Source organism: Muntiacus reevesi, chromosome 1 (assembly GCF_963930625.1).
Source record: "Muntiacus reevesi chromosome 1, mMunRee1.1, whole genome shotgun sequence".
Classification (NCBI taxonomy): Eukaryota; Metazoa; Chordata; class Mammalia; order Artiodactyla; family Cervidae; genus Muntiacus; species Muntiacus reevesi.
In genome coordinates this window covers 75,026,579-75,045,422 of record NC_089249.1, presented here as the reverse complement: position 1 = coordinate 75,045,422, position 18,844 = coordinate 75,026,579, and the positions used below count along the sequence as shown (strand labels likewise).

The window sequence follows — 18,844 nt, the reverse complement described above, 5'->3', positions numbered from 1 at the left end:
TTCTTTTAAGCACTAGTTTGATTCTATTTCCAGCCTGATACAAGAGCTGTCTTCCAAAATTGATTCTTGACCTTTGGAATGTGAGGAGACAGATGTGACCTGTCCTGTGGGTGTTAAAGCCCTTCAGATCACCGTAAAGTAATTTGGGGCTAATACCCCAAGGTTAACGCCACAGAGTGTATTACTTTTTCCATTCTGCTTGTATCTGTCTGGAACACCTCATGGGAAGAGATGACTTGGGTTGGGCAGAATTTGTAACCTCCTGAGTTCCTGGACTACATAATACCATCTAATACCATTCTAATCCACCATCATCTTTAACAAATGCTTATTATTTCTTCATGTGGTAAAGCAGATCTCCAAAGAGCAGCATCCATGTCACAATATTAGGAATTGCGTAACAGACCATGCATTCTGAGTGGTAAAGGGATTTCTCTTTGAAAAAGACCATGCAGGTAACATGAATTTTAGCAGATCCAGAATTAAATCAACAGTCACTGCAGAGCCAAAGCAAGTTAGAAAGCTTCTCTAGAGGGACCTTAGCTATATTGTGAAGGCATCTTACATTTTAAGGAGAATTTCTAATCAAAACACATGTATCTGAGCAAGTCTGTAAAGAACATTTAGAGACTTACCCAGTGGTCCAGTGGTTAAGAATCTGCCGTTCAATGTAGGAGACGTGGGTTCGATCCCTGGTCAGGGAACTAAGATCCCGCATACTGCAGGGGGACTAAGCCTGCACAGTGCAACTACTGAGCCCGAATGTTCTGGAGCCCACACTCCACAACCAAGACCCAGCATAGCCTCCACTCCACTCAAAGAAAAACAAAAGAACAACATTTACTTTCTCAGCATATGTGGGGCTAGGTGTGAGGACAATGCTGATTGTCAAACAGAGAGATTTCCTACTCCTTTTTTTTTTTTTTATTTCCATAAAATCCCTGAACCACAGTGCCCAATCCTGGCTCCACAGTCCATGGGGATAGACTGTGGATGCTGCTCTGAGACCTGAGCTGCACCAGTCACTGGGAGAGCTTCTCACCTCCAGCCTCATGTTGCTGTGGTCTTTTCTTCTGGTCCTTGGTGGGTAGGATGCTGCAGCAGGATTTGGGAACAGCCGGGGCAGAACTGGGCTTCCCTCGTGGCTCAGAGGGTAAAAAATCTGCCTGCCAATGCAGGAGACCTGGGTTCGATCCCTGGGTCAGGAAGATTCCCTGGAGAAAGGAATGGCTACCCACTCCAGTATTCTTGCCTGGAGAATCCCATGGACAGAGGAGTCTATGGGCTGCAGTTCATGGGGTAGCAAATAGTTGGACTCCACTGAGTGACTAACACACACACACACAGGACAGAATCACCTGTACCTGGGCACCCAGAATCTCTTCGTCTGCTGCTAGGATTAGTAGCAATGGGCTTCAGTTTCTAACTCAGGACCAATAATAGGTAATATGCAAATGAGTACGGATGAGCAGGGTTCCCAGGAAAAACAAAGGACTATGAGTTTCTTTTCAAAGTACTAATGCTTTCTCCCTTTGTTTAACAACCATTTCTACTTTGATCTTGCACAAAATTGGAAAGTTTCTTAAAAGGACATCAAAGGAATTTTCTGTTAGGATAAATTTTATTTCTAGCCCATTTAAATCCTCCTCTGCTGCCAACCCCACTTCCACTTCAAATTACCACATTTTTGGTTAAACTCCAACTTTCCTAGACTTAGGTTTTGGAGAGGCTTCAGCACTTGCTACCTACCCAGAGACAAGATTGTGTTTTTGCTGATTAATATGACTCTTGTGCATATGCATGCATGCTCAGTTGCTTCAGTCATGTCCGATTCTTTGAGAACCCCTGGACTATAGCCCACAGGCTCCTCTGTCCATGGGATTCTCCAGGCAAGAATACTGGAGTGGGTTGCCATGCCTTCCTCCAGGGGATCTTCCCCACCCAGGGACTAAACCATTTCCTGCATTGCTTGCATTGCAGGCATTCTTTACCTCTGAGCCACGGAAGCCATGAATCTTGTATATGGATGCAAATACAGTACTAGATCTAAACAGGGGAAAAGGGAGAAACGGTGTCAAGAGGACACCTCCATGAAGGGTCGGGTTTGTGTGTTGCCACCAGGCAGGCAATGTATCTCAAAATAAAACAAAACAAACAAACAAAAATCAGTCTTAAAAAGAGAAGGTGGGAGAGGAGATAGTAAGTCATGAAACTTCTGAGAATTTACTTGCAAAATAACCAACTTCTGGTAAAGGAGATGGTCTGTGTTTATAGAGTGTTTTGTCTTACAAAAGAAACATTCAATTCTACAGGAGTGTTGTGAAGGTAGGAAGGAGAGATAGGAGGGAAAATAGACGAACTGATTGAGGGAGGGTGAAAGGGGAGGGAGAGCAAGGGTAGAGGGAAGAAGGGATAGAAGGAAAGGGGAAAAGAGAATTGTTGGAAATATTTTTAGAGAGTTATAAACTTTCTAAAAAAGATCTTTATTCTGGTCTTGTAGTAACTTCTCTAACTCTGTTCCCCTTCAGCTCCTATCAGCATGCAGTCAGGTGAGTCACTCGTTTGGTGTTCTTTTAGATCTCTAGGAACCATAGTTATTCTGCTATGCAAGGAAGATACTACTTCCCCCAGCCTCTTAGGTGAGGGTTTTGGAGCTAAGGGCTTGGACTGGGGTGAAGAGAGCAGAAGGCCAGTGTCTACCCTGGTCCTAGCCGGGGCAGGAATGCTCCGACATCACATTCATCTTTGCTACCTGCCTGCTTGATGGGCAGAAGACCCTACCCTGACACTCCAAGGCAATCAATTTCTCTCCCTTTACTATTAAGCCCTGGGACAGGAAAGAATTTAACTATGAAGAGAAAGCAAATCATGCAATGTAGTCTTGGGAAAATGTTCTCCTGGTTTCATCCACAGGAGCTCAGTAGCCTCCACCAGAAGCACTAGAGACAGTGATGGAAAACATTTATAATAGAAAACCAGTGGGCTAGGGAGATGCTGTGCAAAAAAACAAGAACTTCCCTCAATCTTATATTTGGATTGCAAACTACCCATGTCTAACTTGTTTTTCTTTCTTTTTTTAATTAAAATTCTAATGTAATGAAAAAGAAAGTTTGCTTTTATATTAACCTGGAAAGTTACATTTTCTTATTTAATGATTCCTCTGAGAAACTATTCATCCTGCTATAGGGGTGGAAAGTGATACTTATAAATCTAGTACTTTTATATCTGATGATATAAATTACATTTTGTTATTTTAAGCAAAAGTGTTTTTAACACATTAGAGGGTCTCTGAATCAGCTTCATAGGATCCAGTGAACTCCCTGAAATTATAGTATAATGTGTCAGTTCTGTTCAGCTCAGTATAATGTGTACATACATACAATTGTACCTTCCTCAAGGGAATGGTATGCATGCATGCTAAGCCACTTCAGTTGTGTCTGACTCTGTGTGACCCTATGGACTGTAGCCCACCAAGCTCTTTTATCCATGGGATTCTCCAGGCAAGAATATTGGAGTGGGTTACCATGCTCTCCTCCAGGGGATCTTCCTGACCCAGGGATTGAACCCAAGTTGTTTATGTCTCCTGCACTGACAGGCAGGTTCTTTACCACTAGCGCCACCTGGGAAGCCCTCAAAGGAATGGGTCTGTAAGTAAACAGGGAAAAGGCTCTAATCTTTGTTCCAGACTGTGTAACCTGTAGTCACATTTCTTATCTAACTCCAGACCTTGTCAATATTACCAAGTTTGTCACAGAAATCTTATTTTTCAAATATTTCTTTAATTAAGTTGATTTAATTTCTGTAATCTTCACTGAAAGTGAAGTGAAAGTGAAAGTCGCTCAGTCATGTCCGACTCTTTGCACCCCATTGACTACACAGTCCATGGAATTCTCCAGGCCAGAATACTGGAGTGGGTAACCTTTCCCTTCTCCGGGGGATCTTTCCAACCCATGGATTGAACTGAAGTCTCCCACATTGCAGGTGGACTCTTTACCAGCTGAGTCACAAGGGAAGCCCAAGAATACTGAAATGGGTAGCCTATCCATTCTCCAGTGGATCTTCCCAACCCAGGAACTGAACCGAAGTCTCCTGCATTGCAGGTGGATTCTTTACCAACTGAGCTATCAGGGAAGCAAACCCTTGCCTATAATCAATGTTGAGGATGAAAACTTTTGGTCTCCAGAAGGACTTAATACTTCTTTTTCTTTATCAATACTTATGACTCCCGCCATCCACTCCAACCTCCTAGCCTAACGGTGGGACTTTTGAAGTAGCTAAAAAAATACGGAGTAGTTGTCTCTGAACTTATTTGATCATTTTGTTCCATCAAGAAAAAATTTTGAGCATGTATCTTTAATGTGTTATATATATGGTGGTGGTGGTTTAGTCTCTAAGTTGTGTCCACTCTTGGGACCCCATGGACTCTGGTCCACCAGGCTCCTCTGTCCATGGGATTTCCCAGGCAAGAATACTGGGATGAGTCACCTTTTACTTCTCCAATTATATACATATAGATCCCCATACTGACTGTGAATGTTGTAAAATACAACAAAAACAGAAAATTTAAAAGATGAGAAAATGTTTATCATAATATGAAAGTTTCTCTCCACTTCCTTACGAATCCCACCTTGCATTTTTTTTAATGGAAGTATAGTTGGCTTACAAATTTGTTAGATTCTGGTTTTCAGCAGAGTGATTCAGTTATACATATACATTCTTTTGTCATTATAAGTTATTACAAGATACTGAATATGTTTCCCTGTGCTATACAGTAAACACTTGTTGTTTATTTTATATATCTAGTTTGTATCTACTAATCCCAAACTCCTAGTTTATCCTTTTTCCCCTTTCACCTTTGATAACCATAAATTTTCTTTCTATGTCTGTGAGTCTGTTTCTGTTTTATAAATAAGTCCATTTGTATCATATTTTAGATTCCACATATAGGTGATACATAGTAATTGCCTTTCTCTGTCTGACTTATTTCACTTAGTATGATCATCTCTGGGTCCATCCATGTTGCTGCAAATGGCATTATTTCACTCTTTTATTTATTTTTTTTTTTTAAACGGATACTAATATTTATTATAAATAATTTTATGCTAGTAAATTTAAAATTTTAGATGAAAAGGACAACTTCTTAGGGGGAAAACTACCAAAATAATCAACAGAAAATCTGAGAAGGTTAAAAATTAAAAATCAAAGGAGTAATTAAAAATCTTTCCACAAAGAAAATTACCAGCCCAGATGGCTTCTCGGCCAGATTCTCACAGAAATTTAATGGAACAATTCAGTCCTACTTAAACTTTTTCAGAATAGAAAATGAGGGTCAGCTCATTTTATAAGGCTAGTATGAGATAACCGCTGATTTCAAATCCTGACAAGGACAATATAGGCCACCTCACTGATACAAAACTATTAACAGAATATCAAACTGAATCCAGAAATACATAAAAAGAGTAATACTGTAAAACCAAATTAGGTTTACCTCAGAAATCAGGTTAGGTTTAAGATTTTAAATAATATGTAATTCAATATATTAACATAGTGAAGGAGAAAAGTCATACAGTAATGAAAAGCTGCAACAACAACAAAAAAAGCATTAAATTCAAACAAACAGAACAAAACACAAAATTCTTAGTAAACCGGTACAGAAGGGAACTTCTTTAAACATGATGAAGGGTTTCACAGAAACAAAACAAAACGAACTTGAGCAAACAGGCCTGGAGGGAAATGCTGAAAGCTTCCTCTTGGAGACCGGGAACCAGAAGGGCAGGAGCTCTGGGGTGGCGGCAGCGCTGTGCGTCTTGACCTGAGCAATAAGTTCATGTGTGTTTGTGTGTTTGCAGTAACATGTAAAGTTCTCCATGGTGCTTTTATATACACCTTGAAATATATATTAAAGATAAAAAAGAAAGAAATATTTGGAAATAAAAGGCTAACCTAGCCTATCACTCAAGCTTGGCAACTCCGTAGGTCCTCACCTCCCCACCACCACCCAGTTACCGTTACTTTCAAACCAGTTAACATTTATTGGGCTTACAAGACATGGTACAATGTGGCAACATGTATCATGAACCTTAACAATGTCTAAGATGAAACCTTATTCCATTACATTACTCCAGTGCCAATCATTCCATTCTGCCAACGCAGGAGACAGAAGAGATGTGGCTCTGATCCCTAGGTCGGGAAGGTCCTGTGGAGGAGGAAATGGCAACCTGCTCCAATATTCGTGCCTGGAGAAGTCCCATGGACAGAGGAGTCTGGCTGTCCTGTGGAGACTGCCAGACGCTCGCCCCGCGGACAGAAGCACGGACGCAGCCCGGGCGCTTCCTCTCCTGCCGGACACAGCCCCTGCCACCGCCGGAGCTCCGGACCCGACAGCACAGGGCGGTAGCGAAGTAGGCAAAGCGGCGACCGCACTCGAGCAGACGGGGGTGTACGTAGGGGGCGCCGGGGGGCTCGGGAAGGCAGCTCTGTGCTTGACCTTCCTCACCGGTGGCCAACGGCGCTCCCTGGGAACAGCATCCCGCCTCGGCCCGCTGCAGCGGCCGGGCTTCCTGCGGCCACAACCCGCCCCCGCGCTACTCGGCCGCCGCCATCTTGTCGGAGGCGGGAAAGCAATTTCACTCTTTTATGATTGAGTAGTATTCCACTGATAATGGAGGACAGGAAGTCTGGTGTGCTACACTGCATGGAGTTGCAAAGAGTCAGACACAACTTAGCAACTGAACAACAACTACAGTATTCCATTGTGTGTGTACACCCATAGTAATATACATGTACATGTTCTTTATCCATTCATCTGTCAATGAACATTTAGGTTGCTTCCATTGCAAACAGTGCTACTGAGAACATTGGGGTGCAAGGATCTTTTTGAATTGGAGTTTTCATTGATCCCACTTTGAAGACTCGATCTTGACATCACAAGACAAGACACTGAGACCTAGCTCTCCTTCCCTCCACCATAAACTCATGGCTGAAGAGATGAGCTGGGCAGACAGCCTAAGAAAACCCTCTCAAAGGCAGTCTCTTTTCCCACTCTGTTCCTTCATGTCTGGCACTGCCTCTCTTTACAGTGAAGGGGAATGATCCAAAGTTCAGACCAGGGATTAGAGTTTACATCAGAACAACAAACATTTTCCCTGCAATTTATCCCAATGTACTATAATATCCCAATGTACTATGGCCAAAGAATTGATGCTTTTGAACTATGGTGTTGGAGAAGACCCTTGAGGGTCTCTTGGACAGCAAGGAGATCCAACCAGTCCATCCTAAAGGAAATCAGTCCTGAATATTCATTGGAAGGGCTGATGTTGAAGCTGAAAGTCCAATACTTTGGCCACCTGATGTGAAGAACCAACTCATTTGAAAAGACCCTCATGCTAGGAAAGATTGAAGGCAGGGAGAGAAAGGGATGACAGAGGATGAGATGATTGGATGGCATCACCGACTCAATGGACATGAGTTTGAGTAAACTCCACGAGTTGGTGATGGACAGGGAGGCCCGGAGTGCTGCAATCCATGGGCTCACAGACTGAGCGACTGAACTAAACTACAATTACAAATTGATTTTTAAACCTGAATTTCTAGCTCCACTGTAAATCAAAAAAAATTCCCCCAAAAAAGGCCAAGGCTGCAGGGTTGAATCACAGAGCAGTGTGGTGGTTGACTCCCCCTTCCTTCTTCACGAACTTTCGGCCAATAGTCTTCTTGCTCCTCTCCACTGTATTGTTTGCTTTCCCTCCTGGGGCAGATCCAAAACACCACGATGTTCATTCGTTCTCTGGTGACCACTCTCTTTTATGGGGAGGCAATGACCTGAACAAGTAGAGGAACTCACTTCTCTTCTCTTAGGGATCATCCAAACACCTCTGAAAAAAGACATCCAAATGGAGAATTATGAATATTGAAACTGTAGATCCCAGGGCTGATATCTCAGTGGCCCAGCTTGCTTCATCCAAGGAAAATGACAAAGGGAAGCTTTTTGAATTGTACTCCTGGGCTGAGCCTCTAAGGAATGACAAAAGCAAAGATTAATTATGGCTGCCACAGGGATAAGATTGAATGGATATTAGGGGATGTAAAGTGGAACTGTTTTAAATCCATATTTGTTTCAGAAAAGTATTGGCACCCAGAAAAGAAAAAGGGATCAAAATCTTTTCAATAGACATAAAACTATTAGGATGTGTGGAAGACAAAAGATGTCACTAAGTGAAACAGAGCTCACCTTTGCTAAGCAAGGAAGCCAAGAGAGCCAGTAGGTCCCAAGGGACCTATGGCTGCCCAGCTTCTTGTATATGAGTTTGCACCATCCCTCCGCCTTATGAACAGAAGCTAGAGGGCCGGGATGGGGGTGGGGAGCCCTGGAATCATAGATATTTTTGCAGCTTTTGCAGACTGGCTGAGTATCAATAAGCCATACTATGCCTATGAAGGAGACCAGGTGGTGGTGAGGTGCTCTGGCAGAGACAATAATAAAATTAAGAGACTGATGTTCTACAAAGATGGAGCTTGGCTACCCGCTTATTATAGCACCTATATCATTTCAAACGCAAGACCCAGTGACAGCGGCTCCTATTATTGTAAGGCAAAAAGGAGAGTGTTCTTATTTATAGATGACACGGAAGAAACAAGATCTGCATGGTTCACTGTCCAAGGTGAGGGTCTCACTGTTTAAGTGGATGAGACTGGGAAGGAATAGGGCCTGGGTGGAAAGAGCAGGGTGCAGTGCAGAGAAGACCATCCAGGAAGGGAGAAATGGTAGGTGGCTGCGATCCTGGAGTCTGGGCCTGTTTCCTGCTCACTGGGGCTGAGAAGGCACTTCTCAACAGGAACTCTATACCTCACTGACTGGTGGCCTCTGCTTAATTCTTCCTCCAGAGCTGTTTCCAGCACCTCAACTGACAACCAGACCCTCGCAGCCCACCGAGGGAGCCTCGGTAACCCTGTCCTGTGGACCCAGCTCCCTGAAGACAGATCAGAGACCCAACTTCGCTATCCTTCTACAAGGATGGTTATACCCTGAGGTCAGACTGGGACTCCCCAGAGTTTTGGATCTCAACAATATGGAAAGAAGACTCAGGATATTACAGGTGTGGGGCAATGACAGTGTCTCACAGTGTCTCAAAGCAGAGTCACCAGTCCTATATACAAGTGCAAAGTGAGCATTGGTACTGGACTGCTAGGCTGGGTGGGCAGAGAACTGTAGTTCCCACTCAGACCTGTGTTCTTCATTCAACTGTGCTGCCTCTGTGTCTGTGGTTGTGGGGGCCACAATGATCCAATCAGGCTCTGCTTTATTAACTGCTACCATGGCATCATTTCCCAATAGTTCTGCTCTCCCTACCAGAAAAAAAATAATAATAATAATAATAGGATTTCCCTGGTGGTCCAGCAGTTAAGACTCCATGATCCCAAGGCAGGGAGCCAAGGTTCAATCCCTGGTCAGAGAACTAGACCCCATAGAAAGTGGAAGTGTTAGTCGATCAGTTGTGTCCAACTCTTTGTGACCCCATAGACTGTATCCCACTTGGCTCCTCTGGAGAATACTGGAGTGGGTTGCATTCCCTTCTCCAGGGGATCTTCCTGACTCAGGAATCAAACTCAGGTCTCCTGCATTGGAGGTAGATGCTTTATCATCTGAGCCACCCCGCAACTAAAAGATCTCACAAGCTGCAACAAGATCCAGTGCAGCCAAAGAAATAAACTTAAAATACATATGTATAGCTTACATATGTATTTTTAAATAGTTTAAAAAATATTTATTTTTAAAAAAGTAAAGAAGTAGTTTAAAAAAACAATAATAATCTCTCTGGAGCATTTATGTATGCTTAGCACTGAGGAATACTCAGTGAACCAAGAGATAAATCATGGTCTCTGTCTACAGAGAATGACCCCCAACTAGGAAGCACATTTAAGCCAGCTAGAGCAATGGAGGAACAAAGTGATGATGGTGATAATGATGATGTGAGAAATATCCATAAGAATCCTCAGCATTTATTAAAAGTTTATTAAGCCAAGCTGTTAAATTCAATTCAGAACCCCTCTGATACTCAGAAATATTTGCAGAGGGAAAGACTTGTAGAAAGTTTATCAAGTACTAGGAAGGCACTGATCAGAGCAGTTTTATATTTAGTCCTCAGAGTAACCCTGTGAAGTAGGTGAAAATTATCTGTAAAGTGGTTAGTATGTCATCCTCACTTTACACATGAGGAACTGGAAGCACAGAGCTGTTTGGTGGCCTGCCCCAAGGGAACCCAGCAAATAAGTGGCACAGCTGGAATCTGAAGCCAGGCACTCTGGCATCAGTTACATTTCCTATCTCAACCACATCAGTGGAGAGTAGTACCAGTAACAGCCACCATTTCCTGGACATCTTCAGTGTAACAGGTTCTGTACATGCATGCTGTTTCATCTTCATGAGAACGCTATGAAGTTGGTATGGTTATCCACACTTTACCTTTGAGAAAACTGAGGATCAGAGAGATTAACTGATCTATGAAGATCATGGTGAATAAGCAGTGGAAGTGGGTGGGGACTCCCCTGTCAGCCCCCTTCCCATCACTCCTGCTGTCCTGAGTTTATCTGGAGGTCAGGAAGGAGCAAGATCACTAAGGGCCGTGGCCATTAGCAAAGGTTAATGAGTGCGGAGGAAGTGCAAGTTGGAATTTTTAGAGCATTCAGGAGCAGGGTGATCCTGCCTGAGGGCTCTCAGCATGTACCCTCCCTGATAAAAAAAACACTTCTCTGCCTAAACATCCCACCAGCTCCGCCTGCCATAATGCTCAGCAGGTGGTACCAGCCTCCACTCCAGGCCCTCACCCTTCGTCCTGTGTTCACAAAGGAATCCCTGTGTCTGGAGTGTTCCTGGAGACCCAGCCCCAGCAGGACCAGGTGGTTGAAGGGGAGACGCTGGTCCTTGTCGGCTCTGTGGCCAAAGGCACCGGGAAAACCACGTTCTCTAGGCACAGAGAGGACACGAGGGAGAGTCTGGGGCAGCCAGAGCTCCAAGAGAGCCGAGCTGGAGATCCCCTTTATCTGGGAGAGCCAGGCCGGGCGCTACTACTGCACAGCTGACAACGGTTACGGCCTCATCCAGAGTGAGGCAGTGAACGTCACTGTGAGAAGTAGCTAATTCTCCTAATTAGCCAGAGAGTTCCAACTGCCATTGGTTGGTTTCCTTCTGTGGCAGTGAGGATGTTCCAAGGATAAGAATCAGAGCTGTGAAGAGGTTAAGAAGCCATTAACATGCTAGGATTGTTATTGCAGCCGTGGTGGCAGCGGTAGCAGTGACCACAGGGGCAGAAGAGCCAAAGGAAGATGACAAGGGGAAACAGGAAGCAGGCTCTGAGGCCCGGTCAGACGCAGGGTCTCCAGAACTCCTCCCTGGAAGCTGGCAAAGCTCCAGAGGGAACCGTCTCTGCAGCATTAGCTCAGAAGGTGCGATAGTGGGGAAGAAACCCCAGGGCTTGAGAGGTACTGTGTGGACACAGTGAGAATAGACAGAGTGGGTTTTAAGTCTGTGCCCGCACCAGAGACCCTCCCTGATGAACCGTCCTTTATCAGTTCCAGTGTCACGTCCTGTCCTCACCTTCAGTGTTCCCGGGGCCCAGGCCTTGACTGGGGACGTGGTGGAGCTTCGCTGTGAGGACAAGAGAGCATCTCCCCCCATTCTGTACCGGTTTTATCGTGAAGATGTTCCCCTGGGGAACACCTTGGTGCCTTCTGGAGGAGGAGCTTCCTTCATCCGCTCTGTGACCGCAAGGCACTGTGGGAGCTATGCCTGCGAGGCCGACAACGGCCGGGGGGCCCAGCGCAGGGCCGTGGCGGTACTCCACCTCGCAGGTAGGACAAGTCCGACGCCTCCTTCCAGAGCACTGGTTGCCGTTATGCCAAACAATGGCTTGTGTGTCCTTTCCATGGGTTTTCCTCTCCCTCGAGGAATCGGAGTTCAACAAAAGAAGCTGTCAGCTCTCCCTGTCTCTCCTCACTGGTCTGAACAGCAGCATCACTGGCCTTCCGGTTCCCCTTTCACTTACATCTTCAGATAGGTGTGAAGTAAATACTGCACTAGGATCAGGTCAGCCCTGGGAGTGGGGTAAGTGAGGCATGGAGGGAGGAGACAAAGACGGTTGCATTTTCAGAGCTCTCGGCGAGCAAGGAGCTACAACCAAGCCTTGTCAGTACTCAAGGAAACAGTGAAAACCCCATGGACAAACCAGATTCTAGGATTCAAAGCTTTACTAGGATTATCTCATTTAATCTCCACTGACAACTCTCATTTTACTAGTGAGGAAATGATATTTAGAATAAGTGACTTACCCACCATCACACAGCAAGTAGGTACTACCGAAGATGAATCTCTAGACTAGAACTACAGAATTGAAAAACTGCTCTTTACCACTATTTTAAAATGATGGCTGTATATATAATATTTTTCCCTTTAATTTATTATTGTGGAGAAGTGCCTGAATAAGTTTCTTAATATGGCATAATCATTGAATTCCTGCTATAAACCCTTCTCAGTCATTATATCATAGGTAGCAGCTACGTACAACTTAATATTTATGGCAAATGTTTGCATCTTTATTTATGAGTGTTCTTTTTTGAACCAATTTTGGTTTCAGGGATAGGTTTGCCTCATAAGAATGTTTTCAGAGGTTTTCCATATTTTCTGTGCGCTGCAGCAGTTTAAAACCATATTAGAATTATGTATTTGCAAAGTCTTTGGAACTAGCCCAAACAACATTCTGAGCTTCTTAAATCCTTACCTCCACTGTCAAATCTTTTTTATTACTCTTCAAATTTTCTATTCCTTCTTAAAATAATACGGATGATTATACCTAAATGTTATTACAGAATGTTGTCCACAGTATTCTCATCTAACTTGGAAACAACCTTTATATACGCATTTATGCTCTCTTCTCATTTCTAGTTTGTGTGATTTCTTTTCCTTAATCATATTTGCCATAGGCTTGTCAATTTTATTGCTCTTTTTAAGGAACAAGGCTTAGTTTTTTTATTCAAATATATTTGAGTTTTGGTTTTCTGTTTCATTTGTTTCTCCTTTATCTTCAATATGTCTTTCTTCCTTTTCAGTTTATTTTATGTGGTTCTTTAATTTCTTAAGCAAATGCTTATTCATTTTTCATCTTTGTCTCCTAATAAATGAATTTAAAATGGTATAGTTTCTTCTAAGTACCACTTTCATCTCATCCTACAGATTATGATGTATAATATTTTCATTTGTTTAATTTCCAAAGTATGTAAAATTTGTGTTTCACTGAATTTTATAGCCTAAAACTTAATAATTTCTTATGAATAGATTTTTATCCTCTTTTATTAGTTTCTTTTTTTAATTTTTATTGGAGTATAGTTGATATGCAATGTCATGTTAGTTTCAGGTGTATGGCAAAGTGAACCAATTGTGCATGCATGCGTGCTAAGTCACGTCATTTGTTACTACTCTTTGCCACTCTATGGACTGTAGCTCACCAGGCTCCTCTGTCGGTGGGGATTCTCCAGGCAAGAATACCCGAATGGGTTGCTATTTCCTCCTCCAGGGCATCTTCCTGACTGAGGGATCGAACCCACGTCTCTTGCATCTCCTGTATTGGCAGGCAGGTTCTTTACCACTTTGCCACCTGGGAAGCCCCAGCCAGTTATACATGTACATATATCCACTCTATTTTAGATTATTTTCCCATATAGGTCATTACAGAGTATTGAGTCAAATTCCTTGTGCTGTATAGTAGATCTTATTAGTTATCTATTTTATGTATAGTAGTGTGTCCCTCCCTCACTTACCCCATGGTAACCACAAACTTGTTTTCTACATCTGTAAGTCTATTTCTATTTTGTAGATAAGTTCATTTGTACACTTTTTTAGATTCTTATACATTTCTTTTCTAAAAACTTTTTATTATCCCTGTATTAAACTTTATCAAAGAATGTGGCCTGTATCATTTGGGGATTTACTAATAATATCTTTTGAAATAACACACAGTTAACATTTTTTCTAAATGTTATAAATGGAATTTGGAAAGAGTGTGAATTTTCTATTTAGGATAAGCAAAGTTCAGTTTTTATTTTTCTATTAAATTAAGCAAGTTGTTTGATGTATTCATTTTCTATAGAGTCTTACATATGTTTGCTCTTTTCAAGCTATTAATTTTGGGGAATCATATTTACATTATTACTTATAACTCTTAGAAACTTAACTTTTTATGGGGGCTTTGTCATGAACTTGGTAATTGACTGTGTAAAATGGGGCATTTTTGTTTCAAATGACAGGAATCCCATAAAAACAGGCTTGGGCCAGAAAATAAAATTAAATTTGGTGGGAGGGTCAGGAATGGACATGGCTTAATGTGTGACTAGCAAAGAGTTCTGTCTCTGCCTCCCCTCTTTCCTCTTCATTTCTCCATTAACTTCTCAGACAGGCAGCTGACCACTGACATCTTCAGTCTTATATCCCTCCTTTTTGCTAGATATCCCAAAGAAAAGAGTTTCTTTTTAATTATTTAAATTTTTTTTTTAATTAAAAAAAGAAATTTGGCTGAGCCACATGATGTGCAGCATCTTAGTTACCTGACCAGAGATTGAACCCACACCCCCTGCAGTGGAAGCACAGAGTCTTAACCACTGGACCATAAGGGAGGTCCCTAAATTTTTTTTAATGAAGTGTAGTTTAGTTTCAGGCATATAACACAGTGATTCTGTTTTATATTCCTTTTAAGATTCTTTTCCCTTACAAGTTATTACAAAATATGGATAGAGTTCTCTGTGCTTTACAGTAGGCCCTTGTTGGTTATCTATTTTATGCATAGTAGTGTGAATATGTTAATTCCCACCTCCTAATTTATCCCTCCACCACTTTCCCATTTGGTAAATAACCATAAGTTTGTTTACTATGTCTGTGATTCTGTTTCTGTTTTGTAGATAAGTTCATTTGTAGCCTTCTTTTTTTTTTTTTAGATTCCATGTATAAGTGACACTATATGATATCTGTCTTTCTCTAACATTTCTTAGTATGATGATCTCTAAGTCAATCCATGTTGCTACAAATGACATTATTCCATCCTTTGTTATGGCTGAGTGATATTCCATTGTGTATATGTACCACATCTTCTTTATCCATTCATCTGTCAGTGGACATTTAGGTTGCTTCCATGTCTTGGCTTTTGTAAATAATGCTGCAGTGAACATTGGTGTTCGTGTACCTGAGAAAAGAGTCTCTTTAAACATTACTCCAGTTCAGACACAGACTAGAGAACAGACTTATGGGCATGGGGTGGGGGCAGGTAAGAAGGAGAAGGTGGGACAAATGGAGAGAGTAGCATGGAAACATATACACTGACGTATGTGAAATTAATAGCCAATGAGAATTTGCTATATGACTCAGGGAACGCAGACTGGGGTTCTGTGACAACCTAGAGGGATGGGATAGGGTGAGAGGTGGGAGGCAGACTTAAGAGGAAGGCAGCATTTGTATACCTGTGGCTGATCCATGTTGATGTATAGTAGAAAACAACACAATATTGTAATTATCCTTCAATTTAAATAAATAAAAACAATTACTCCAGTTTAACAAGCAAAAAATAAAACAACAACAACAAAAAGCAAATAAGTAGAGATTAACCAGTCCATGTGACATGTTCATCCTTTTCCTCTGCAGAGAACACGGGGCTGTGACTGGTGAAGTTAGCAACAGGGAGGAGCAAAAGAAAACTGAGTAACTCAATTGACCTCTTCTAGGCCTTTCTTTATTCCAAGCCTCAGTGTCCGTTTTCAGGAAAGACCTGATTCTGGACTCTTCTTTTTCTAAGATCTTTTTGAGGTCATGAAAATCAAACTATAAGTCTCTCCGTGCCTGTATTCCCTTGTTTTTAGAAAGGCCTTTTCCCAGGTAACTTTGAGTGAGGGCCTTAGGTAGGGTGGGATGTTTTAGGAGATGGTAATGGCATGGGATAGGGCAAAACTTGGTGATTCCTGGTTTACCAAGTCCTCTGCCTCATACCGGGCTTCCCTGGTGGCTCAGAGTTTAAAAGCGTCCGCCTCCAATGCGGGAGACCCGGGTTCAATCCCTGGGTTGGGAAGATCCCCTGGAGAAGGAAATGGTAACCCACTCCAGTATTCTTGCCTGGAGAATCCCATGGATGGAGGAGCCTGGTGGGCTACAGTCCATGGGGTCGCAAAGAGTCAGACACTTCTGAGCAACTTCACTTTCACTGCCTCATACCACACACCACCACCACTATCAAACAACCTCTCTTAACACTGGAAGCTGCCCTAAGAGGACATTTCTGAGTGTCCTCTGACCCCTTCTCTTCGCAGAATTTCCACCTAAAATACGCTTGATGAATTGTCCCCACCGTTGTGAAGAGCGAGTGGAGGTGGAAAAGGAAGGTTGCTGGGGCACCGTGTGTGATGACGGCTGGGACATGAAGGATGTGGCCATGGTGTGCCGGGAGCTGGGCTGTGGGGCAGCCGGGCACACACCTGCAGGCACGTTGTATCTGCCAGTGGCAGAGGAGGACCAGCCTGTGTTTATTCAGGGAGCCCTGTGCAATGGGACAGAAGAAGCACTGGCTGAATGTGAGCAGCTTGAGACCTTTGACTGTGGGCACGATGAGGATGCAGGCGCAGTGTGCGAAGGTAGGTGATGGCGGGGCCTGCTGAATGGGAGCCGGCTTACTCCACTTCAAGGCCCTTCTCTATGCTGCCTCCAACTCACTTTGCTAGTCACTGTTGCTCCTGCTGCCTTCCGAACCACTCACTCATTCTACATTAGCATGTGGTCAGGAAAACACCATTAGTTCATATTAGGCAGTCCAGAGTTAGAAAGGACTCTCCTACACATTCTGTTGGTAGCCTGTATCTGCCACTTCGAAAGACAAGATTTTGGCATTTTCATGGCCATGAGTTTGGCTATAATGCCAGGAAAATAATTGTGAAACCATCAAATTACACAGTTCGAGTGATTTTAATGGAGGTCACACTGCTTATATTGTTCTAATCAATATAGATTGATTAGAGCTGATGGGATTAGATTGTTCTATGTTCTCATCTAATCCCATCAGCCCTACTGTACTGTCTCCCTGAAATGCCTCTACTCATTGAAACAAATCCCAAATAAGAGGAGTGCTTGGTAGGGAAGATGCAAGTGCTTTTTCCTTCCCTGGATTCTAGTGAGACAGGGAGTGGGGAATGCAAGGAATGTAGGAAAGACTCTGGGTCTTCAAGGAAACCAGGCCACAAATTGAGGGTGGAAGGAAAATAAAGTCCACTGCATTTCCCAAAGATTCTATCGAGCCTGTGACTAGAGCAGAGCCAGTGGGACTGCTACCTCATGCCCAGCCCCAGATCGTGTCTCTGGTGGAGCACCCCAGTTTCCTGGGCATCCTTCCAGCGGTGGTGAGAATAAGCTTTTAGAACTATTGAGCCAATGTCCAGTTTTAGGAATATCTAAAGGCCTGTGGCTCATTCAGGGAAATGGAATCAGCTTTGGAAATTGGAAGGGATCAGGATTTGGTGTCAACTAACCCACTCCAAGGAGATCCAACCAGTCCATCCTAAAGCAGATCAGTCCTGGGTGTTCATTGGAAGGACTGATGCTGAAGCTGAAACTCCAATACTTTGGCCACCTCATGCAAAGATTGGACTCATTGGAAAAGACCCTGATGCTGGGAGGGACTGGGGGCAGGAGGAGAAGGGGACGACAAAGGAGGAGATGGCTGGATGGCATCACTGACTTGATGGGCATGAGTTTGAGTAAACTCTGGGAGTTGGTGATGGACAGGGAGGCCTGGCATGCTGCGATTCATGGGGTTGCAAAGAGTCGGATACGACTGAGCAACTGAACTGAACTGAACCCACTCCAGTGTTCTTGCCTGGAGAATCCCAGGGACGGGGGAGCCCGGTGGGCTGCTGTCTGTGGGGTCGCACAGAGTCGAACATGATTGAAGCAACTTAGCAGCAGCAGCAGCAGCAGCATACAGACTCGATGGACATGAGTTTGAGTAAACTCCAGGAGTTGATGATGGATAGGGAGGCCTGGTGTGCTGCGATTCATGCGGTCGCAAAGAGTTGGACACGACTGAGCGACTGAACTGACTCATACAGAGCTTGAGTCCTGCCTCCCCCACTTACCAGCCCTATAAGCATCAAACTTCTCTGAAGCTCATGATCTCTCTCAGAAAAGTGGAATGATACCTGGTCCAGTTATAGAGCTGGGACAAGATCAAACACTCCTCATTCATAAAGATCTGTGTAAAGAGCAAAATCTGGGAAGAAGTCTCCAGGGCCTGCTACCGCTTGCTGATTTTGGATGATCTCCATGAAAGGGGAGGCCTGGAACTCAGGGTTGGCCCTCTTCCATATCCTGGACGTCACCTCTCCAGGAAGACCCCATGAGTTTGTCCGGACAATCCCTTTTTGGCTCTTCCTCTCCTTACCACCAATTCCTTTTTCTCTACAGCATTCTAGCTTAGTTCTTTTTGAAGATATGGAGACTGGAGGCCCACAGACCTCAGAATCTCTACTTTTTGACCTCCCAGCCCTGGGTGACCCAGTGACTTTGGACAGACCTTAATGCTTTACCTCTGACTCGCTTGAGCCCTGTGGCTCGCTTGACTCCTCAGCAGGATTCTAAATTGTTCTTCTGAGCCAAAACATCAACTGTGCCTGCACCTGGGGCAAAACCCAGCTCCTAAAGAAGCCAAACTCAGAGAACGTCTCTGCCTATACTGACACCTTGGCCCGGTCCTGGCTTTTCCAGTCTCTTCCAGAACTGCCTGGGGATCCCAATACTGTCTCCTTGAGCAGATGTAGCAGCTCCTGG

The 18,844-nt window shown here is 43.6% G+C and overlaps 1 protein-coding gene across 1 annotated transcript; it reads left to right on the top strand.

The window, feature by feature from the left end:
• Window positions 1-1,052: 1,052 nt before the first annotated feature.
• Window positions 1,053-18,489, top strand: LOC136174770 (Fc receptor-like protein 2). The gene is given in 11 exon segments (XM_065945012.1): window positions 1,053-1,083; window positions 2,529-2,549; window positions 8,400-8,660; window positions 8,884-8,955; window positions 8,958-8,999; window positions 9,002-9,163; window positions 10,847-10,997; window positions 10,999-11,129; window positions 11,569-11,847; window positions 16,339-16,659; window positions 18,482-18,489. Coding segments are annotated over 11 exon segments (1,479 nt in total).
• Window positions 18,490-18,844: the final 355 nt, after the last annotated feature.